Source organism: Equus quagga, chromosome 3 (assembly GCF_021613505.1).
Source record: "Equus quagga isolate Etosha38 chromosome 3, UCLA_HA_Equagga_1.0, whole genome shotgun sequence".
Classification (NCBI taxonomy): domain Eukaryota; kingdom Metazoa; phylum Chordata; class Mammalia; order Perissodactyla; family Equidae; genus Equus; species Equus quagga.
Window position 1 is genome coordinate 12436181 of NC_060269.1, and position 23932 is coordinate 12460112.

At 39.4% G+C, this 23932-nt stretch overlaps 1 protein-coding gene and 1 long non-coding RNA gene across 3 annotated transcripts in view; one reads left to right on the forward strand and one right to left on the reverse strand.

The window, feature by feature from the left end:
* The window catches only part of SYNPO2 (synaptopodin 2), a 160711-nt gene extending 145278 nt beyond the window's left edge, over positions 1-15433 (forward strand). Inside the window, exon 5 of the mRNA XM_046655908.1 lies at positions 11793-15433. Coding sequence (XP_046511864.1) covers positions 11793-12335 — 543 coding nt within the window. The 3' untranslated portion in view covers positions 12336-15433. The remainder of the gene's footprint in view (positions 1-11792) is intronic.
* The window catches only part of LOC124236921 (uncharacterized), a 70570-nt gene that overhangs the window by 33730 nt on the left and 12908 nt on the right, over positions 1-23932 (reverse strand). The gene's annotated exons all lie outside the window — the stretch shown is intronic.

The window sequence follows — 23932 nt, forward strand, 5'->3', positions numbered from 1 at the left end:
GTTGCTTCAGAACGTCAGACATGCATGTTACCGCAGGATCTCTTCTCTTCCTCTCTCAATCTCGAATGTATATTTATGAAAGCCTAGACATTTTAGTACCTCTGGAAGAATTTCTCTTTTATCTTAGGCTAAGACAGTATATCCAAAGTGGCTTAAAGGGTTGATGAACTGTGCATAGCTAATTCACAGGCTTTTGTTAATTCATCAATGCATTTGCATGAATTAATACTGAAATTGAAAAAAATTTGTTCAGCAATTGGATAGTCAGTAACTACCTAATATTATATCAAAATGAGGGGGAATGTGGGAATGGGAAGAAGTCAAGGGAATAAGGAATGAGATCCTTTGGATAAATGAGTGGCCCACATAGCAAAATTTGCTATAGTATTAATATGCAGTGTTATCTAGAGATAAGTACATCTTGCTGTTTTGTGAGTGCATTAAGAAAGCTATGCCAATAGGAAAAGCTATTAGAATAACAGCTAATGCTAAGGGCAAAATTAAGTGTTTGGTCTCTAATTTTAAAAGTTTGATAAGTAGACAATCATATTAATACCTCCTGAGACATCCCATTGAACCATTAATGGCGTTACAGATGTACCTGGGCTTAGTATTTTCAAGTGATGTAAATGCTTCCTATTTGGAAGAACGGTATCTGGGACGCTCCTGATCAAAGATGTTTCCAAGTTTCCCGTTTGTACTGGGAAAGCATGCCATCATGGCTGTTACTGTATACTCTGCTTTAATCTGTTTTTTCCCCTTAGTGATCTTTTATCTATTTCAGAAAAACAATCATGCATTTGAGAACCCCACTTACTTTATGGCATTCCTGTGTCTCTAAAATGAAATGACATACATGAAATTATTGTGTAAACTCCCTCAAATAAGGAAAATACCATTAAATAAAATTTACCATTTGGACCAGAGAGATGTGGTAAGGCACTTAAGGAAAATTTTTCCTACTCTGTGCTTAAGAAAACAAGTTCTTGGTGATTTCCAGATGAAGAGTTACATTTTTTATTCCTAATTTTAAATATCACGCTGGGGCCATATTTTGAAGAAGGAAACATAAATATGGTTTGGCAGTAAATCTTAAATTTCCCAAGAACAGTAGGTTAAACATTTTCCCCAGGGCCCAAGAAATGAATCAAAGGATCTATTTAATAAGCTTAGAAAGGTAATGGACAGAAAGAGTTACAAAGATCAAGTGAGTCGTTTTCCTCATACTGTGTTCTCTGCATCCTTGTGAAATAATGCTGTCACATGTTATGTGGTTGTTGATATGTCCCTGTCATTACCATTAACAGCTATGGCTTGTCGGTTTTTTAACGTAATTAAGTGTTGTGATTGGATTGCTTAAAAACACACCAGTGGAAAATGTGGAGAACGTTATCGTGCAAAGAGGCCAAAGTTGTCAGAGGGTAGGCACACATTTCTTAGGAATTCTTGTTCTTAAAATGTTAACTCATCAAATTTTCCTCTGAGAAAGCCAAAGCCATTCTAGTTGGAAGATGAGTTTGCTTGAGGGACATTAGCTCGTCTTCAAAGAACAGGCACATAATCTGTGAAAAGCCATCGCTCGTATCCCCACGGTACTTCTAGGGATAAATGACTTTTTGTGAATGATGGGGGAGGGTAAGGTGGCCTGGATTTGTTTTAGGAAAGGTATTTAAGATTATAAACAGCTAAAGCGATATTCATGTAAACACATTTTAAGTGGGTTTTATAATTTATCATAATTCTAATTCTAATAGGGTATATAGCATATTAATTTTACACTAATAATAACGACTCTCCTTTACTAAGTGCTTACTAAACGCCAGGCGCTCACATTTTTCTCTACAAACACCTCCTACAAGGTCAAAAATTCATTTATTTCATTCAAGACCAGCATCCTTTGTTATTGTGAAAATTCCTTTTTTTCTCTATAGAAACCCATGAAATTTGAACTTTCGATATCTATTATTCATTTTTTACTATGGTAGAAATCTATATGGCTTTTAACGCCTAAATCTTTTGAGGCGAGAGAAAACTTCTTTTCAGAAAATATTTTGAAATGTGTATAAAAGTTTTTATTTTTATATTCGAACCAATTCAAGTATTTTTTTATAAAAACATACTTAAGGAAGCCTTTTCCCCAAGAATTACGAAAAATTTACATGGCAATTCCAGCTGTTTAAATAGAACACAGTCTATATTAACAGGAGTATTTCCATAGGCTATAATTTTTAGTGACAATCTTCTTTTTTTGAGGATATATGAAGGTGAGAGGGTAGAAATTGCTTCTGTGGTAATTTCTTCTCACTAACAGATTTAATGCCTTAACATACATTATTTAGACAAAAGGTTATTGCCTATGGATTTAATTCTTCAATTTCCATATTAAAAAACACATTCTAACTGTGTGACCTGGGGTCAGTTACCTGATTTCTCTGCCTCAGTTTCCTTATTTGCAACACAGGGATTTTAGGATTGTTGAAAGGATTAAACAAGCTAATGGAAAAAAAGCGCTCAGAACTGCTGCTAGTACATAGTGGAGATTCCACACATTTTAGTTACTGCTATCATTGCTTCTAAGATGAAAGGGACCACAGAAGTATATGCACAGATTCCTCCTTAACATCACTTTTCATCACCTTAAATTGAATGTGGTTATTTTTATTCTTTTAACAGAAGGCTAAAAGAGATGGCGAAGTCTGTATTTTGGCCCACCCAGAGCTGGCAGGCGGATGCGGTCAGCGGCGGTGTTTCTGGCCAGCCCTGCTGCCCGCATGCTGGTGGTGGGAGGGAGGCAGTGGCTGGCGCAGCACTATCTGAGGCGTGCGGCGCTAATGCCACTTCAAAGGCAAGGCTCCCTCCTATTTTTATCCTGGTCGGCCGCCTGCCTCTGCAGTTGCCTCTTGAACAAAAGGTTCTGCCAGGTCTCTGACAGCTTTTAAGGGCTCACAGACTTTTCTCACAACAAGAATAATCCCCATTTGTTGTGCCCTGCGCCCTTCATTTATAAACGCGATGTCTCCTCTACCTATATTCTTGAAACGATAGCATTATTACCATTATACAACCAGGGAAAGTAAGGCTAGGAGAGCTTGAGTAATATGGGTAACAAGAGGCAAGGGCAGGACTCCAGGGTCAGTGTGATGTCCAAGTTCACATTCCTTCCAATATATCATGCTGGCTTCCATTGTCATTCACAACCTTTGCCCTCTCTCACAAAGGGATTTCCTTTAAACATAAAATAAAACTTAAAAAAAAAAATCTACTGTTTTAGAGCCAAAAATTTAATCTAAGAGTTAATCTAAAATGAATTAAGATGAATGGTCAGTGGCACAGAGCCAAGTTCTAGCTACAAGGTGATCTCTCTTCTTTTGCTGTCTAACATGTTGATTGCATTCATGGAACATTTAAGGAATGTATGATTGCCTGGCTGCTTTTCTATGCAATAATACGGCTTTTTAGTCCTGGTTCTCTGCAGTATTCTTGGCAAGCAGACCAATACTGTAGATTTCTGTCTAAAGAAATGGACACTCTCCTCCATTTTTTAGATAAGAGAGTGCTACAATAGAATTTCCAAAACTCCACTTGGTGGAAGAAACTTTAAGTTTCACTTTAAGAAGTCAGGTCTCAGGGAATGTGAAATAGAGACTGTTTTATTAGGAGATTAGAACAAAAATGACCTTAAAATTCTCCTTATCCCCCTGACTTCAAGCTTGATTGCATCTAAGTCATCTCAAAGGAGCATTTGTCCTATATTTAATGATCTCTAGATAAAGGAATTCTTTGTCTTTATGGAGAAATTTCTTCTGACATTGACCTGCTTCCCCTTGTGAGGAAAATTATAACTGAAGATTTATTAGAGCTGGAAGTGCCCCTAAGAGATGAGGTCGTAGAAAATGCATTTCCTCCACCTGCTTGAATCTCATGGTAACTTGGAAGTCAACGTTCAGCTTTCTCTTCTCCAGCTCTAACTAATCCTAATTTCCATTATCTTTTTCTTCCTAGGTCTTTATTTTTATTTTTTTATTTTTTTAAAGATTGGCACCTGAGCTAACAACTGTTGCCAATCTTTTTTTTTTTTTTTACCCTGCTTTATCTCCCCAAATCCCCCAGGGACATAGTTGTATATCTTAGTTGCAGGTCCTTCCAGTTGTGGCACGTGGAACGCTGCCTCAACGTGGCCTGATGAGCGGTGCCAGGTCCACGCCCAGGATCCAAACTGGCAGAACCCTGGGCCGCCGCAGCGGAGCATCCAAACGTAACCACTCAGCCACGGGGGCGGCCCCCTAGGTCTTTATTTTTAAATCTTGCAAATATATTTTAGGCTGTCCTTAGGATTCATTCATAATCTTCTAAGACTTTTCTTATTTGAGGAATCAAAGCTGTTTAAAACCCTCACACTCCCACTGACCTAAATGCAAATCATTTACTTGTATGTTAAAAACTTCTACTTCTTTAGAAAAATTGATTCACTTGTAAACATTGATTAATCCTATCTGTCTTGCCAAACATGGCTTGGCATGTATATTAGTGTGCGCATGTTGGGGGTAGAGGACATGAGCCTATTTGCATGAGTCCCTCACCACATGTAACTGACAAATGAGAAGGGCTACATCTTAGGACATGACCAAAAACTTTGGTAAAGCTAACCAAATTTCCTGGTTATGGCAGTCAGATATAGAAATTATCATTTATTCAGTCAATAAATACTTACTAAGTGTGTACTTGCCAGACACTGTTCTAGGGCTAGAGATGTCAATGAATAAAACGATAAGCCTTACTCCTAGAGGGAGCTAAGTTCTAGTGGGAAGAAGCAGATAGACAATAATTAAATAAAACATTTATTATGTTAGATAAAACAGGAGAAATGAAGCAGGGAAGAGGGATAGGGAATTTTGAGAGAGAGAGAATAGCCAAATAGTGATCCTATGATATTTGAGTAAGGCCTGAAGGAAATGGAGTAGGAGTCACACTGATGTCTGGAGTACCAGCAGGTATAAAGGTCAGAAGGATCGGCAGGTATAAAGGTCCCGAGGCACGCATGGGCCTGGTGTGTTCAAAGACCAGCAAAGGGGCCAGTGTGGCTGGATCAAGTGAGAGGGAGCGAGCATGAGGAGATGAAATCAGAGATGTAAGGAGCGGTGGAGCCAGCAGATTTTACAGGCCTTCTGGTCAATAAAAGGACTTTGATTTTCCTTTTTTGAAAGTGAAAAGCCATGAACAGAGGACTAAGTGACATAATCTGACTTAGGTTTTAACAGGATAATTTCAGCTGCCATATTGAGAACAGACTAAAGGAGCAAGGATGGAACCTGGGAAACTGACTAGGAGACTCTAGCAATAATCCAGGCAAGAGATCATGATGGTTTAGCCTAGGATGGTACCGGCGGAGGTGGTGAGAAATGGTGGGATGCTGGGTGTATTTTAAAGTCAGTGCTGGCAGGTCAGGTGTGGAGTGTAAGCGATGGGGAGGAGTCCACAGAGGCTAAAGACTGACCCGAGCCAAAGGGAAAGCAGGGAAAGCTTGGTGCTTTTTTCTATTTGTGTGCTCCTTCATGGACTTCTGCTTTTTACAAATTCTAGTTAATGATTTAAAAGGCAAAAGAAATGCCTTTTATTCCTGTTGCTTTTATTGCAATCTGCTTATGATAAAGTATATGTTTGTGATGAGTATTTAGTGATCATGTGTTTAAGAGAGAAAGGAGTCAAAGGAGGTGAAATAACATTTGTCAGTGGGAGACACTTTCTCTACTCTGCATACGTAAGCAGGATTTTCGGCCGAGAGAATTTTTTAGCTTTCAGGGTTTACAGTATGAAATAGTATGAACTTCAAAACATTTATCACATTAAACTTCTTTGACTTCTGGGGTTATTTGCATTGCTTTAGAATTCACTTCTTTGTGCTGGGTAAGCCTCAGACTATACTTCCTTTTTAACTGTCAAGTGTTTCCTGCCAGTTAAATTGGTTACCAGATAGTTTAACAAGGAAGCTAAGTTGCTTCATTAACAGCTATGTGGATAAATCAACATTTAAATGACATGAAAAGATGGTTTCTGTGAAGCTGAGAAAGGCCCCCAGCTCCTCTGAGCCTTTCGCTGACCTGCGTGCAGAGCGCGCTGTGTCTCTCCTTCATTTGGAGGGAGTGTATCTAAACATGATGGATACACTGGCGCCTACTTGTTCTTGTGACAAATGGCCAGATGCCACTATTAATTAACTCAAATTTAATCACAAAGTTACCCTTTCCAAAATTTCTAAGATCTCATTCCATTTAGTTTGCTTAGATGTTTAAAAGAAGATGAATCTTCTTTTAAAAAGATGTTTCCTCAACACAATTTCATTGCAAGTATAGTGCAATATTCGATTAAGAACTCTGGTATGAGACTACCTGGGTTCCACCCCCGACTCCAGCACTTATTAGCTTTTTACCCTTGGGAAAGTTACTTACCCTCCCGAAGTCTCACCTGGAAAATAGGGATGGTAATAGTGCCTACTTCATGGGGTTGTTACGAGGATGAAATGCAATCCTCCATGTAAAACAGTTAGCACCCACTGCTTGGCACACAGTAAGCAACCTATTGGTGTTGGCTGTTGTGAAAGGCAGAGCTGGGAAAATGCCGCCTTCGTGTTTAGCCTTTTGGTGGGAATATAGAACACCAGGTGATTCGTGAGTTCATTGGGAATCTTTGCAGCCTTTGCTGCGTGCATCACATTGGACCAGCTAATGACCGGCATGTACTCTCATGGGCTCAACACTTAGAGACGCACTGCTCTAAATACACACAGGCTGAATATTAACTATGCCAGATGACACGGCCCCTCAGTTTGAGTGATGTCTTCTTGGGTTGGCTTTTGGTGTTTACATATGTACATCTACTTAAGAAGTTCAAGGTATTCTGTCTGCATCAGCCTTACCTATTAAACTGGAGGAAGAAGATGCAGAAAACTTGAGGGAATGGACACCATGAATGTTATTTCTCCTTACTTCGAAAAATGAAGGCTAGCAACGGGACGGTGAAGGTGTTCAAAGAGGGTGAAGCCACTGGGTATAGATGAGGGAACGTCCGTATAGAGGCGGAAGTAGCTATATTCTGTGTTATCAGGATCACCGGGCTGAAGTAACGGGAGGCGGTTTGGTTCAATGGAAGGAAGAAGTTCTCCAAAGTTAGAGCCTAAGGATGGACCGAGATGCCCTGGAAACAAGGCCGCCCCCTCTTCTCTAGAGCGAGGCCAGAGTGAGGGATAAGATTTCCACTCTTAAGACTATTTGAAGTTATTAGAGAAATTTATTGAAATTAATTAGTAGAAAAAAAATGTTTCCATTCTTCTTTTAGCCTGTATTTCATTTTAAAAATAAAAATAAGAGAAAGAACTTTGTGCTTAACTGAAAATGATCATGTTGCATAACAAGATATTATAGTGGAAGTTTCCCCAGGGACCTCAGATATAAGAGATGCTGTGCACGGCAGTGAGATTCCAGATTAAAATACAGACTTACCAAGAAAATATTAGGCAGGAGTGTGCCTGGTGTGTTCAAAGAATAGCAAACCACTTCCACAATTCTTGAATCCCTGAATCAAGTCCAGGCTGTTAGAGGGTCAGAGAATGGCAAGGAGAGAGGGTTTTGTGAGGAGGAATTCTGGAGTGCTGCGGGTCATGGCATGCGTGCTTGGAGCAGGTGGAGGAGAGGGCCCCTGCCTCCTGCCCTCCAGCCTTGTGAGCAAAGAGTTTCAAAGTGGCTTCTTAGAGGATTTGGTATGAGGTGCCTGCATGAGGATGGATGGGAGGTCAGAGTGGACTGGGGTCTGACCCCCTCCCACGATATCTGGAGGGCGAGAGATGGGCTGACAAACTGCCTTGGCAAAGAACCAGGAAGTTGTCTGCCACACTCCCAAAGGCAATGGTGTGAGTGTTCCCCATGGATGAGAGCAAGGGAGAGCTGGATGAGGTCGTCTTGGGGCCTCCTCAAGGGTGCAAACGAACCCTTGTAGCTACAAGCTGGAGGTAGACAGCTTCGAGGAGGTGCAGAATGGGTGACAGTTAACTCCTAGAACAGGAATGAATTGGCATGGCATGAATCCAGGACTGCAGGCAAGTTGTCCCCATTGATAGGAATCTTCACATATCCTGTGGAAGTTTCCTTCTCAGGGCCTACCTGGCTCTGAGAGTGAGAAGCCAGAATACACTGCTACCAAATCCAGCAAAAACTTCCTTCTGCTCTTTTTCTGCTCCATCCTTGCACTCTAACCCCAGGGGGCCAGCACCCAACTGGGAGAGGAAGAGGAAGGAAAGAAGCCAACCACAATGCCTTCCCCAGAGGAAGGTGATCCTCCGGAAACAGGCCCCAGGTTGGAAAGGAGAGGAGATTGAGCTCTAAGTTGAGATCGGAATTTGTTGTTCCAAGGGATGGAATATTCTATTTTGTAATAAAGTGGTTTGGGTAGCTTAAGGGGAGCTTGGGACTATTCCTAAAAGGAAGCAGAACGTCACAGGACCTGCTAAGTCTTCAGCCAGTGGCAGTGGAAAAACATCTTTCATTAAAAAAATTTAAAGGGTAGTAGGAGACAAAGAGAAAGAGGCAATTTGATGATACATCGTACGCAATGCCAATTGAACATAATTGGTTACAGTTAAGTGCTCTCATATCAAAAATTTAAATTCTTTTGATAATAATACAACCGTGGTGGAAACTACAACCCAGATCTAACCCATGTCATGCTAGGATTCTACCATCAGACATTCACACTCCAAAAGAGAAGAAACGCCTCTGTCATTTTCAGGTCCTGTGGTTCATTTCTGGCTCAGGGTATATCACATGGCTTCATTGAGCCAGCCAAGCAGAGAAGAGTACGAGCGCTTGGACAGAGACTGACAGAAGGAAACAGCTCCAAGGAACAAGACGAGGAAATTGCTTTGGAGAAATGTGTTAAAATTAGGGGTTTGGGTGCAGGCAGAGACTGGAGCTCGGCAATATTTTTGGCACAAGCAGAAACAACAATGTACCTAAAGAACTATTTCTTTATACCACAGCTGCATCTCTAACCTAAGACAATTTGTAGATTTATCTTCTATTGTTAGCACTTAAAGGCATATGAAGACCCGTTTGACAGTCTGAAGAACACGTAGAATAGCAGTAGCCATTTTGCTCGTTGAGGTAACTGCGTTCTCCCTCCCAACCAGGACTATTGCTATATTTGGCATGTGTGTATTCTACGTGAGTTTTTTTAAAACTTCAATACAATTTTAAATTTCTCTTCGGAAAACCTTGACTTACTCTTTCAATATTATACTTCAAAATTTTACTCTTTCCCCACACATTCAACGGATTCATGTTTATAACAGCTGAAAAAAAATCCCTGATGTCTTTGTTATTAGAATATCATTTAATAAGCTTTAGAACTTTTTAATTTCTAAGTTTTCATTCTTCTGAAGATTTCCAAACTAAGTGGGTAGGAGAAAGACCAGAAAATAAATTTCTCTCTTTCATCCTATGTTTTAGATGTCCTGTCACTGAAGTATATGCATTCCCATCGTACTTAGTGCTTCCAAATATATTGATAATTATTTCTTTTTCCAGATATTAGCCAATGACACTAGTCACCTGTGTGTACGTTCAGGAGCCTCTCCTCTGTTTCTGTCGCATTTTGGATCTCTTTATTGTCATCCCTTCAAGTCTATATTGTTTTAAAGACCTGACTAAAGCAGGTCTTGCGGTGCTATATCTGATGAAAGACGACATAAGGGAGACACCACTGGAGGCTGAAAACTGTCCCAAGGACTCTATAGACCCATATTGTTCTCTTTCTTCCATGTATAAGGCCAATGGGGAGACACAGACATGTACTATAGAAGACAAAAGCTAAATTTCTTCTTATCTTACTGAATGCTAACATTGCTCACAGTTTAGAAAACTCCCTATTGGTCCTGTCAAGATAGGCAAAGATTCTGTTCTCTAGAATGACCTTCTGTGATTGGCTAGCTTGGACTGCAGAGCTAAAAATCGTACTGGATGTGTGCTTGTTGAGGATGGGGACTTTGTCTGAATCATCTTTGTGTCTTTAGCTCATAGAAGAGAGCCTGGAAATAGTAGATGTTCAATAAATTTTTTGTTAAATGAATCAATGAAACCTATGCATAAATAATGTGGAATAGAAATTAATCCTTAAAGAGTGACTAAAAGTCAGGCTTTTTTTTCCCCTCCCTGACTATACAGTGAAGAGGACTTGTTATTAGATCTAGATTAAGAGAAGAAGATTAATGAAAATGAGTTTTTGTTAGGATTCAACCATTATCACTAAAGTGTTAATGATTGAAAAGAGAGAAGCAAGAGCCATTATATTGATCCCCTTATTCTTTATACTCAAACCAAGAATGAACCACTGACCTTTGTATGCCTAATGGCAAAAACAAAAACAAAATATTTGAATCTGAGATTTTTTTTTTTTTAAGATTGGCACCTGAGCTAACATCTGTTGCCAATCTTTTTTTTTCCTTCTTCTTCTCCCCAAAACCCCCCAATACATAATTGTGTATTCTAGTTGTAGGTCCTTCTGGCTCTGCTATGTGGGACTCCGCCTCAGCACGGCCTGATGAGCGGAGTGTACGTCCACACCCAGGATCCAAACCAGCGAAACCCTGGGCCGCTGAAGCAGAGTGCGTGAACTTAGCTACTTGGCCACAGGGCCAGCCCTTGAATCTGAGATATTTTGTCCAAATCTAGATGTTGCTATTCACTTTACATTTAAGAACTTGATTAAGAAAGAAAAGCCGTTGAAACCGTTTCTGAAATTTGAACACATTTTTAAGCACGGCAATGCATTTTGTTCATGAAACATGTTATGGTACTTTCCTATCATTTCCCTTAGGTGTATGTACATTTGCTACTTTTTCCAGGAGTCTGTCTAAGAGAGTCTCATGCCGATGGGAACGTGCGGGGGAGTAGAGTACTATAGATAACCAGTCTGCAGGCTCCCTGGAAACACAGAAGGGGTGAAAGGAGAGAATACAAGAGCTTTCAAGAAATTATATGTGTGCATATTAGATAAACCGAACATTCAGCATACACAAGGGAATGCTGCAGGGACACACACTCTCAAAGACATAGGAGTGGAGTACACAGAAAAGGAGGCAAATGCAAATGGAACAAGCGGCCCGAGCGTTTCCTTCAGAGACATGGACAATTCAGCACACTTAGGAAATGAAGATCTATGTGGATCTTCCCAATACACAAATAGCATTTGAGAGGAAAAGGGCCATCCACTCCATCACCAGTAACATTAAATATATCTAAGTAGCTTTTGTTTGTTTTTGCTACATTTGATGGACCAAAAAAGGTAACAGATTAAATGTCACTTGGGAAAAGTACAAAGCCCAGTAGCTTATGGTCTGTTTCTGGAGTTATCAATACATTTTGTTTTTATTTTGTACCAGGAAAAGAGGAATGAGGGTGGGCTGTGGATATAGATATGAATATATGGAAGACAAAGAGGAAGTGAGGGTGGCACCCAGTGATGACAGGACACCTGCCATGGTGGATATGCCTAAGAGAGGTAGTAGCAATTGGCGCTATGGGCTCAGAGAAGGACAGTAACAAGGAGGTCCTAAGTGAGGGCCCAGTCCCATGCCAGGGCTAATAATACACCAGGTAAAGGCAGCCTGTCCTGGCTTTAGAACTAGGCATTGTGGGATTTGAATTTTACAGTACTTGGTAATGGTGTCAGGTATACTTTGGCATAACAGTCAGTCAGTATAAATGAAAATGAATGAGATATATTAACATTTTCATTGTTTCTAGGAGAGTGGACGCTCCCTTTCTCTTCCTGGAAGACCAATTCCACCTGCCATCTCTACAACGTCTCCTTGGGTATACCAGCCTGCTTATAGCTACTCTAGCAAACCAACTGATGGGCTAGAGAAAGCCAACAAGAGACTAACTCCTTGGGAAGCAGCAGCAAATTCTCCTCTTGGTCTAGTGGATGATGCTTTTAGATCCAGAAACATCCAGGAATCCATTGTGGCAAATGTGGTCTCAGCAGCTCGGAGGAAGGTGCTTCCAGGGCCCTCGGAGGAGTGGAATAAGAGACTGTCCTATGTTCCTCAAACCCATAAGGCCAATACGGGCTCATCTGGAAGGCAGGAGTATAATGTTGCATCCTTACCCAATAATAGTATGCCCACCAACTCCCAATATGGTTCACAGTTGTCATATGCATATTATAGGCAGCCTTCCAGAAATGATTCTGAAATAATGTCCATGGAGACCAGATCTGATTACTGTCTTCCAGTGGCCACTTGCAACTATAATCCACACCCAAGGGGATGGAGACGCCAAACATGAAAGTTAGAAGAACTGATTGTGTGCTACCTATAGTAATAGTTTTTAAAAGTGTTCCCTTGAAGGGTTTTTGACTTTTGCAATAGATTTAGATTTACCTTTGATCTTGGCTCGTTCTCGTAGGTCACTTATCTGAGTGCGTGTGTGCGCATGCGTGTCTATGCACACGTGAGGGTGAATCAGTTCCTTTTCTGCTGATCCATAGAGGATTTCTTTGAAGAAAGAATTTATTTTCTACTTTGATGTACTGGCACTTATATGTAATTCGTAATCTTAATTCCATTTATTTCATTAATATGAGGTAGTCTAGGCAACTAAACTGTGCTCAATTAAAATGAAATTAAGTATTTTCTTCTGTGTGCCTTAGCCCAGGAAGGAATTAATGAAATACGATATGCCAAGTGTCATTAGCAATAACAGGAAGAAATAGAACATTGGAGAAGTTTTCAAAGGGAGAATGCCAGTGAATAATAATTATATAAAAAAGGATTTCTTTGGTGTTGTTTTAAACATTTCTCTGAAATATTTTTTAAAATCTAGTAAAATTCAGATTTGTTTTTTAGAATTGAAATACAGTATAAGTGTTCTCAGAAAGGAAGAAATATTTGAGAGTAAGACAATTATACGTTTCAGAAGGACTTTTGAAGTAAATGATGTAGTGTGTGGGGAATAGAAAGATTTAGGTATAGGACTTATTTTTAATCTATGGAAAGCCAGCAGCCTGAGACAGGAATAGACTGGATTCAGGTGTCCTCATTTGTCAAATGAGAAGATCAGATTATCTAATCTCTTATATCTTTAACAACTCTGAGATTCTGAGATTCTTGCATTAGTGGAATGGCTTTTGATACATTTTTCACTTTTGTTGGTCATCATATAAATATCAGATTAAGTTTAGGAGTGGATTAGGTCATTGGTGTCACTACGTGTGTCAGTAAAGGTCCGAAAAGAATTGCCGGGCGGCAGATTTTGTGCTATGTGTTACATGGAGTGAGGATTGATGTGAAGGAAGAAACTATTAATGGATTTAAGGAAGTGGTAGATGGATGTGTGTGTTGTTGTGCACCTGTAGGTCATGACCATTAATTCAGTTATACAAAACACGCCACAGATGCCTCTGCAACAACCCGTGCTTCTTTCAAAAGTCATCATTGGGATGTTCAAAGGAAGTCAAACAGCTGCTTGGTAAATTCCATGACCCAGGCCTTGTTAGCAGGACCATAAGACAATCAGTCAAACACCTGCTCCTTCCTGCCATGCCTACAGAGTATTAAACACAAGGAAATTCAAAGTATTTTACATCATAAGTAAGTATTGAGACTATTTTAAAATGAAAACATCATGAGTATGCAAAGCTTTCTTAGGTTTTTAAATATAATTATTGCACTTTGTTTTACTTTTTAACTCTTGAATTTATCATTATGATGGTGTCTTTCACAGAATAAAACCTAAAAAAATTTCCAGGGTACAAGTGATCCCTTATTTTGGAAGAAAAGAATAAAAATTTGAAGAAATCACAGTAAGTTCTATTATTGATAGACCCAACTAGATACTAATTGTTTACTTATGAAGAAAAGAAAAACAATATAGCTTTCTAAAGTTACATTGTTAAATTATCTTAAATTGATATAGTGTTAATTCTCTCAAATTATAAGATGTGATTATTGACTCCTGAGGGTTTCTGTGGAATCTTAAAAAATAATACCTGGTATATTATTAGTCTGTCGGCAAATTCTCAGGAATCCCTCACATAAAAAATTTCTTTCCTTCAAACTTTGTTATGGTAGTTGAATCATCCCAGATGTCAATGTTTCAAGATATGGGGGATTTGGCAGAAAATACTTAGCCTGATAGAATCAGATCCTATTTTGTTGCTTTCTGTTATAAACACTAGAAGTGATTTCCATTACTCCTAGGATTTGATACGCTACAATCCCAGAAGTTGATATACATTATATTATTCACTAAAACTTTCACTAGACTCAAAATAGAGAGAAGCAGGCTATTCTAAACATAAATATTATTATAAAACAGCCATCTCACTCTTTGCATGTACTAGATCAAAATTATTATTTGTACTAAGCTACCTGAATTTATTCTAGACAGCAAGAAAAAGACAAGCTAGGGCAGAAAAGTTGTACATTTTTCACTCAGAAGGAAATGAATGTCTCATATTTTTGTTAGAAATTGATGTTTCAAGAGGTCATGCTTGCAGGTATAATTCTGCAAAGCAAAGCTGCCATTGTCAACTCATCACAAAATGTGCTGTGGGTATTTCTCTCTCATTTATTTGAGGAGTAAAGTTAGATTGCTTACATTCAAGCCAATATTTGAGACAGGACATGCCACTCTGAGCTCTGATTCCTATGGGTCACCCCACATCTAGATAACTATTGTTCTCACAAAAATAAAATGAGTTGGTCTCATATTCCAAATACTAGCCTTTTTCAAGAGGAGCTGTTGCTTTGTAAATATGGACCACATGGGTTGTAGGACATATTTCTACTAGTAGCGACCACACAGGTAGAAAGAGTTCCTGGTTTACCATGGATTAAAAAGGATTCTCTAGAAGTACAGTATGCCAGTCACAGGGACACTAATTTGGCACCTTTCCTACATCTTGAGTTGAAATATCATATTATTGCATGTGTGTGAAGTGTCCATTATTAAGATGATTTAAATTTTGTGTAGTATTTTGAGTTTTATAAATGCACAGACTCTAGTCCATTTATCTTTATGTCTCTTTTATGTTTTGGCACCATTATTCACATTGGAAGGGCCACCCTATTAGGACTCACACATATATATGTATTAACAAACTGAAGCTTAGAGTAAAAAATTATATCAAAGAGGCTCAGTTATTCTAATTAGAGAAGAATTATAGAAATGCTTGTTTTTTAAGAGAAAATAGGTTTTCACACTTGATTTCTAGTCAAAGTAGAAGTATCTACCCTGTCCACACTTTTCTACCAAAGAAAGACTATGTTCTCCTGCTAATTAGATTGACATTTTCACCTGTGTTTACCCCAAAAGACTGTATTTGAAAGATGCATACTGAAAGTCAAAATTGTACTAGTAATAAAAAGTAACCTGAAAATGAACTTAAAGAGCCTTTTCGTTTTTCCTTATAAAAGCATTGTTTTGAATTAGTCTTCACCCCAAAGAATGTTTAATCTTATCTACTACATATTTTTTAATTTTAGTTTCTATAATAGAAGCCTCCAGACGTATCAAAGAATTTCATGCTGATGGCGACATTTTGACTATAACATTTAAAAACTTTAGAAAAAACTTACCTGAAAATATGATCAATTTCACATGTAAGTTAAAAAGTTTAGGATCCAAACATATTTTCATATTATTTTTTATTAATTCTTTCCCTTCTAGTATATTGAGAATCAGTCCTAAGCACAAACATAGCCAATGGTAATATGACTTGATAATATGTTGGTTGAATTTCTAAAACTACTCAGGACTCACTCAGACAATCTACTATGTTTGTTATTCCAGTACTTCTGGTGACTTGTCCTCTTTAGGCTGCCCGAGACTGACCTCTGTTAAACTGAAGTCTTCATTATAATAAAGCATATTTAAGTAAAAATTTTTTAAATGACTTTGCCTCTTTCTACATAATATGAAAACTTTCAGCTGAAATGTGAGCTCCTGGCTCGATTGGTATCGTGCAGCACAGCTTTTTGGCACTTTTTTTTCTTTGTAAATTCTGAATAAAATGGCTATTTTTGGCATTCTGGTAAAAAATAATTTTTAAAGGGCCATCACTTGAAACCTTCAAAAATGAGAACTGTTATAAAGATGAAAATGACCTAAGAGATAGTCGCACTACCCTGTCTCAAGATGCTCGTGCGGTAGAAAAAGCCCCCTTTTCTCTGAGGAGTTCCTAGCGCTTAGCAGATTATAAATTTCAAAACATACTAAGAGGCAGGCAGTGTTATCTCTGCCTGGAGCCAACCGACAGCTGAGGCAAGGAGAGTTCACTTCCCTGGCTTGTCGGCACGAAGACAGCGACAGAGATGCTTCGAGAATAGCCAGTGTTTCCGTAGTCCACATAATACCAGAAATATTTAGTACATTGTACTCCTTTTTTCTCAGTGGCTTTGGAAAATAACAAGACCTGTGACTTCTCAAATCTGATAGGGCAATATTTTTCACAAAGGGGCATTTCATTATTTACAGCCTTATAAAATGTGATTTTAGATTTCTAGATTTCTAGAAATCCAGAATCCCTAGCTATTTTTATAATATATTTCTAGAAAGGATCTGGCAATCCCCCCTATAAAAAAGCAAGTCATTTTACGAAGAGCACTTAAAGACGAAATGCCCGCAACGCATCTTGCTCTATTTTTTTACTCTCTAAAGTTGTAGCGAAGATTTGCTATATGGTACTTTCTTTCTCCGTGACTTTTCATATGCCTTCCTCCACTCCCACTTCCCCTCAAGACATAAAAACTTCTTTCACCTCTTCAGAATTTCAAGATTTGTTTCCTTCTTGAGGGTCTGAAAAGGCTTTATTAAGTAGGACTGCCTCACCATGATGATTTGCGTGAGTGTGAGGTTTGCCTTAAATTACAAAATAAATTATATGGGGTACATGTAGGCAAAAACACCATCTTATTTAAGCCCCAACTCCCCTTGAAGAATCCTGTCTACACGACTGTGAACATTCAGAAGTAGAGGTAGGATCGTGCTTAGTCTTTCTTCAGCATCCCCATTTTCTAGAAAAAAACTATTCATTTAGACAATAGGGCTGTTGGTGTATTCTGAGGGCTATTTCTTCAACACAATATAGCGCTTGGGTTGGAAAGTAAAGTGTTGTTCTTAAACTAGAGAACGCACGCTGCATGGCCCTGCTGCCACTCGGATGGGACAACCATTTCAGAAGCAAGAGAGAAAAGCATGACAGGAGCCGGCGGAAGCTTTGCAGCACCTGTGGCTGGTCCCTGATCTGTCAGGACCAGCCTCATTTCAAGGGGTTTCCTGGGTAGTTTTTCCTGTTGATCCACATGTCATTCATACCACGGCTTTCTGCCAGACAAGTGAATAGAACAGAGAAGAAAAATATTTTAAAAAGAAATAGATAAAGAGGACATTTTCATATTTTCCCACAACTTGGTATTATTTGGACCTTTATGCCAGATACATGCCTCTTTGTCCTTGAATTCAGATGCTGTCTCTCTGGTTTCTACCTACAGTAACTACAGCTCTGATTGTTAGAATACAAAATGCCTATAATGTATTGAAGTTCATACTTGCTAGAGGGTTGAGAAGAGGAAAAAGAACCATGATTTTGTGATAAAGCAGCCAAAGTTCAACGCTTAGCTAAGCCAAGCCCCATTTCTGGTATGAACTTGATAAAGAAAATAACCAATGAGGGCAGAGCCTCCCGGCCTGCAGTGTTCTCCAGCTTTGGTGTTTAAAAATCTTATTGTCTCTAATGGAGACTCAATCGGGTCTTCCACAATATGTTTGAATAAGCAAAGTATCTGGCTTTCTCATTTTGCATTAAAAGGAAGACAGTGAGAAGTAAACAAGAATTACAGTTCAAGGTCTAAAATGCCATCAAATAGAAAAAAATCAGAGGTGGGAACAAATGCTGTAGATATTTTGCCTGAGGAAGTCTGCAAAAGAATGTGTAACATGTTTTTATTTCACCATTTCCCTGCTATAAAGTTGTTCTTAAAACAAAGCACATTAAAAGAGGGCCATTCCAAGACGAAAGGAAAAAAAAGGGGGGGGTGTGTATTTTAGCCATAGGCGTAAAACAAATATTTAAACTTCCATGAAGACATTGATATTTAGGGCACAAATATTTCCATAAAACGTGCATTGCATTCATTTTCAGAAATCTCCCTCAGGCATTAAATTACTTAACTTAGCATTTTCCCCAAGTTATTATTATTTAAAGTTATCAGTGGCAAGATTTTATTTTAGGCTAAGAAAACTGGGGCTTCCGTGAAGACATCAGATTGAAAGCTCAGTGGGTAATGCTCATCCTGACTTTTGATTTCTCTGACAAAGGGAAACATAAAATTTTATCTGCATGAGCAGTCAGCAGGTTTAATAACATTGAAGGACATTACTGTTCCTGCGCTAGACTTGTTTTCTTGGCACAATGAGTACACCTAGAATTGGATTTAAAGTGACAGCAAACTCAAATCCTCTCTCTGAATGGAAAGCCAATATAAATGGACACACCATAGACTATGGCTACAGACTCTTTGTAGAGTTTAAGAATGAAACCTGAGGAAGGAGAATGGAATGTCACAATTCATGGACACTTAGTTATTTGTCTAGAACGTACTACTTCTGACAAGGGCACCTAAAGCTCTTCTGTTGGCAGCTCCAGGAACCACCGTCAGGAGGAGATGGATGCATCCGTGCATCAGTCAGTCAGCAATCCTTTTTCATTTCCCTACTCAGTGCCATACACAGCGTTCCATGCCAGGAATAAACTAGTGAATAACTGTGGCCTCTGTCTCCAGGGAGCTGGTAGTTGTGAGAGGGTACAAGAACAATGATAGGATCATACACAGAGTATTATGAGAACAGCAAAAAAAATCCAACCTTAAGGTGTGAGGATTGGTGCCTGGGGATGGAAAGGTCCTCACTGACATCTTTCTGGAAGAATTTATGGCAGAGTTGAGTCTTAAGGGCTGAGTAGGAGTAGCTGGTATAGTTGAGTACAGCCAAAAGGGAGGCCATTCCAGACCAAGGGAACAGCACAGTGTTGATAAACTCAGGCAGTTCTGTGTTATTACTGGATGATAAGGTGGGAGTCAGAAAGCAGGGGATTTTATCCTACAGGGAAGTGTAAATTTTTTTCTGTACAAGGCCTGGTGGTAAATGCTTTAGGCTTAGACAACCACGTGGCTTCAACTCAGCCCTGCAAAAGTGGCCATGATATGAAAATGAATGAGCGTGGATGAGTAAAACTTTGTTTACAGACACTGTAATTGGAATTTCATATAATCTTCAAAAGCCATGAAGTATTATTCTTTAAAAAATTTTTTCAACTATTTACAAATGTAGAACCCATTTGTAGCTCACTGTCTGTACCAAAACAGGCGGTAATGGCCGTTGTTTGCCCATTCCTGCTGCTGGGCAACAAGGGAGAGCCATTAAAGGGTTTTAAACAAGGAATTGGCATGAACTAGCCCTCTTAGCAGGAGGTTCTTTCTGGCAGCACTGGCAAAGACAGACCTGAGAGAGCAGGACAAGAGCAAGGGAGGACACGGAGCTGTCATATCTTTCCACGTGAAAAGGCAGGCACGGTTTGCTTCCTCAAACACTTCGTCATAAATAAATCAGTCAACACTAGAGTGTCCCCAAAGTGCCCCTCCCTCCCCCATTACTGCCCCCCCTTTCTCTGCCACTTTGCCTTCCCTTCCCAACACACTCTCCTCCTCATCTCAGCGCTCCCATCCCAGTCACACGCCATGGCTGCCAGCTGGCCTCCTCCTTATGACTCTTTCAGGAGAACTGAGAACAGGGAATGATGTGGAACGAGAGACCCCACAGCCCCACCGCTGTAATTTCTGGGAAGACGGTGATGACTGAGTGACCACTAGGAGGACCAAATCTTCCTCAAGCCATCAATGCACGTCACAGAGGTGGTGACAATCTTTGGAACATTTATCTTCCAGTTGGCAGGGATAACGGTCTTTTTTTTTTTAAATTTGCATTTGGCAGATGATATGATGCCATCTCAGGAAACTGAAATGATTAGCTTCTTTTCCTGCAGCTTAATCTAAGTCTTTATCCTTTGTTAAATAATCTCGATTCCAAAGCATTGACAATTAAATAGGCCACAAAAATGCATTGGAGCCAAAAATTATTTTTAAAAGATTAAGTACTAAAATAGGAGTGTCACTGGTAGGTTTTTTTAAAACTCACGGACTATTAAAATTAGAAGGGGACCTGGAGATCATATAATAAAATACAGGAGGGATTTTAAAAGCCAAAACGAGCACCATATTTTCTTTCCTTTCAGTTTGTGTTCTTTCTTCAAAGCTTACAGAGCTTTTAAAGTCAACATCCGCTAGATTAAGATGGCAGCATTACCCTACCTCTGGTACAATGCCATTTTCAAACATTATTGTTGCTGTACCGTTGATTCCATTTTAAGCTCTTAAGGTGCTTGCTCTATACAGACCTGAGCCAATGTTATGTTGTTCCAGACATGGGCTATGTTAACATCCACCCGCCCTTCCTGTTTTACAGACAGAGGTGATGTCATTGGCAATTGCCGGGATAGTTTTATGTGGCACTATATCATTATCTCCATTCTGAAGTCCTCCTAGAATGGAGAAACGTAAAATGAAGAAGAATATTATAATGGAAGATGTATTATAATGTGTGCTTCTAAAAGAGTAAGTAGAAAAAGCCAGAGCTGACTACAATAGTAACTCATTCTAACTACAGCACGTCTGTAATCTGGAAACTGCCAGTCTGTTATATTCACACAGATAGTTCAAGCTCAGGAATGCTGTGAAAATCTTTCAGCAAGATGATATGTGAAAAATTATGACACACACAAATTCAGAAACATATAATTTTTATGGGTTTTCAAAACCAGAAAAAAAATTGGAAAGAGTATCACAAAAACCAGGCAATTCTGCCACATACGCTTCTGACCGACTCTGATTTCATCACATGTGTCACTCCAAAGGAAGCTTCCTAAACATGGCAAGGTGAAGATTCGCACTGGAGACATAGCTGTTGCCTATCAATTTTCATAGAATTAATAAAAATCTTGCTCAAATAGTCAAGGAAAAAAACTTAAGTAGAGATTTATTTGGCATAATTTTACCTGAACTACTATTCTCTTTTTTTACATTCATCCAGTCATTCATCAGGAATGTATTAAGTACTTTTTAGGGGTTAAGTACTCTACTAGGTAGAAAGATGATGCTGATGGTGATGCTGATGGTGATGATGATGGTGACAGTGATGATAGCCACTCTTTATAGACACTCGCAACGTACCAAACCCTGCATTAAATACTTCAACTCTATTGTTTCATTTAACCCCCTTAACTTTTTGAAGTTGGTACTGTGAATATACCCATTTTACAGATGAAGAAACTGAGGCATAGAATGCATAAATATCTGACATGGGCATACCACTGGAAAATGGTAAATCTGGGATTTGAATTTGGGCTTTTCTGTTCCACAGTCCATTCCATATACACTTATCTATATATACATGACAAAAAACAAACAAAAAAAAAGATGTAGATGGCGTGGCCTCTTCATGGTTGGGAAACCAGATAGATAAACTTACAATGAAAGAAAAATTCTAAGGCACATATGGGATCATCATGCTGAGAGAGATCATAGAGATTATCTAATCAAAACTCTCATTTTACAGAAAGTAAATTGAGACCTAGCTAGGACAAATGCCCAAGGTCACCCAATGACGTGCAGAAGCACTTTTCTCCTCTCCTTGTGCTGCTTCCCAGGTGCAGGCTCATTTGCTCCCCGGACTATTGAAGTAGCATTGCATCACTTCTCTCTGCCTCCAGTTCCATTCTTTTTTTTCCCATCACACCTATATTTCTAAACTCAGATATGTGCATGTTGAACTACTTAAACTTTTAAAAGTGGTTTTTTCTTCCTTTTTCCTGAAGGCCCAGCTCCGCCTCATCAAGCACCGATCTATCCTTCCAGCTCCAGTTCCCACCATGACACCAGCTGGTCAATAATCCGTGTCCACAATCCTGCCATTCACCTTCCCTTCCTAATGTGTTTGAGCATGCTCTCCTTCTATCTAAAATGCCCTCTCCTTTCCTGGCCTGTGAACCTATGCATCCTTCTAGGAGCAGCTCAAACATCGCTCATTAAAGCATTTCACTCTCCAAACTGTCATCACTCCCTTTTCTGCATTTCCAGGATACTTCATTTCTACTCAATATGCAAGACAATGACTTGCTCACCTTTTGTTCTACCACCTAATGAATCACATGGATGACTCATGGTAGGTCTTCAATGCACACTTGTTGAATGAATGAATGAATGACTGAGAGTACTATGGTTTCTTGATCTCCAAGTCAATTTTTGCCACAATAGCCTCCATTCAGTCTTTCAGTTTTTCCAACAAATACGCATTGTATTTCTACTTTACGCCAGGTACTCTGCTAGGCACAAGGGTTACAGTGGAGAAAAAGGTAGATAAGGTTCCTGATCTCATGGAGCTACTTTCAGCAAGAAATGCAAACAACAGAAATAACAAACAAATAATAAGTGCCAAGAAAGTAATCAGCAGCCAATAAAAGAGGGAGTAACTGAGGAAGGCCATCTTAGAAAGATGGGTCAGAAAAACCTTCTCCAAGCACTGGATGTTTTAAAGAAGATCTCAAGAGTAAGGGGTCCAGCCTTGTAAACAGATGGGGGAGAGCATTTCAGGCAGAGAGAACAGCCAGGCTTGTAGACAAGAAAGGGCTCACTATGATCAAGGAGAGAAAGAGGCCTATGTGGCTACAGCCACGGTAGTTGAGAGAGAAAAGTTGGGCGACTATGGTTGGAGAGGTCGGCTCCTGAATGCTTTGCCTGCTTCGTAGGCTGTAATAAGGAATTTGAATTTTCTCCTAAAGGCCAAGGGAAGCAATAGAAGGGTTCCTAGCTGAGAGTAAGCTGATCTGACCTGTGCATTTAAAAATGAGGGAAATGGATTGAAGCAGGGCAAGATTAAAGGCAGGAAGAGCAGCTGAGAAGCCCTTGCAGAAGTCCAGGCAAACGACGGTCAACTGGAGCCACCAAGACGGAAGAAACACACAGACTTCCATTCTATTTGGGAGATAAACTCACCAGGCCTTGGAAATGTGCTGGACATGGGCTGTACAAGAACAGGAGGTGTTACCGTTTATTTTTAGATTTTATGATCTGAACCAGTGGATGGATGGCATGTTTTACTGAGAGGAGGAAGACTACAGTGAGAAATGAACTTAGGAGGGGAAATTAAAAGCTCCATGCTGGGCATATTGAACTGATATTAAGTATGGACCTTTTAGGTTTTCTCACGGAAAACTACTCTTAAAAGAGCCACTAGATAACAATAATAATAGCTAATAATCACTAGGGTTGTTTCCCATGTGTCAGCCTTTCTTCACATATTCAGTTATGTCAGCCCCTACAGTCACTACAAGGAACTTGGCCTGGGATCTCCTTTCTACAGACGAGGAAAGTAAGGTACAGAATGATCAGGTTACCTCCCCAAGATCTCGCATTTCTAAGTGGCAGATGCAGGATTGAAATCTAGGCTGTCTGACTCCAGAGCCTGGCCTTTTCATCTCTGTATCTAAAAGTGAATGACCTGGGGCCAGGAAAGTAATTAAATCTTGCTTATTGTTAAATAAAACCAACAGGAAGCAAACACGGCTCTCCATACATTGCATGAGAGGATTTATTAAACACTAATTTTAATGAAAGACAATTCTGTTGCTGAAATAAAATAACTTCCTATCATGGATGCCACTGTAGAAATCACACTATGCCCTGGACACCAAGCAGAGATTATTGCTCAGCAATGACGTCTCCCAGGGGAATGAACTGGGTCCCCCTTTAGCTTTCTTGCCTAGAGGCAGT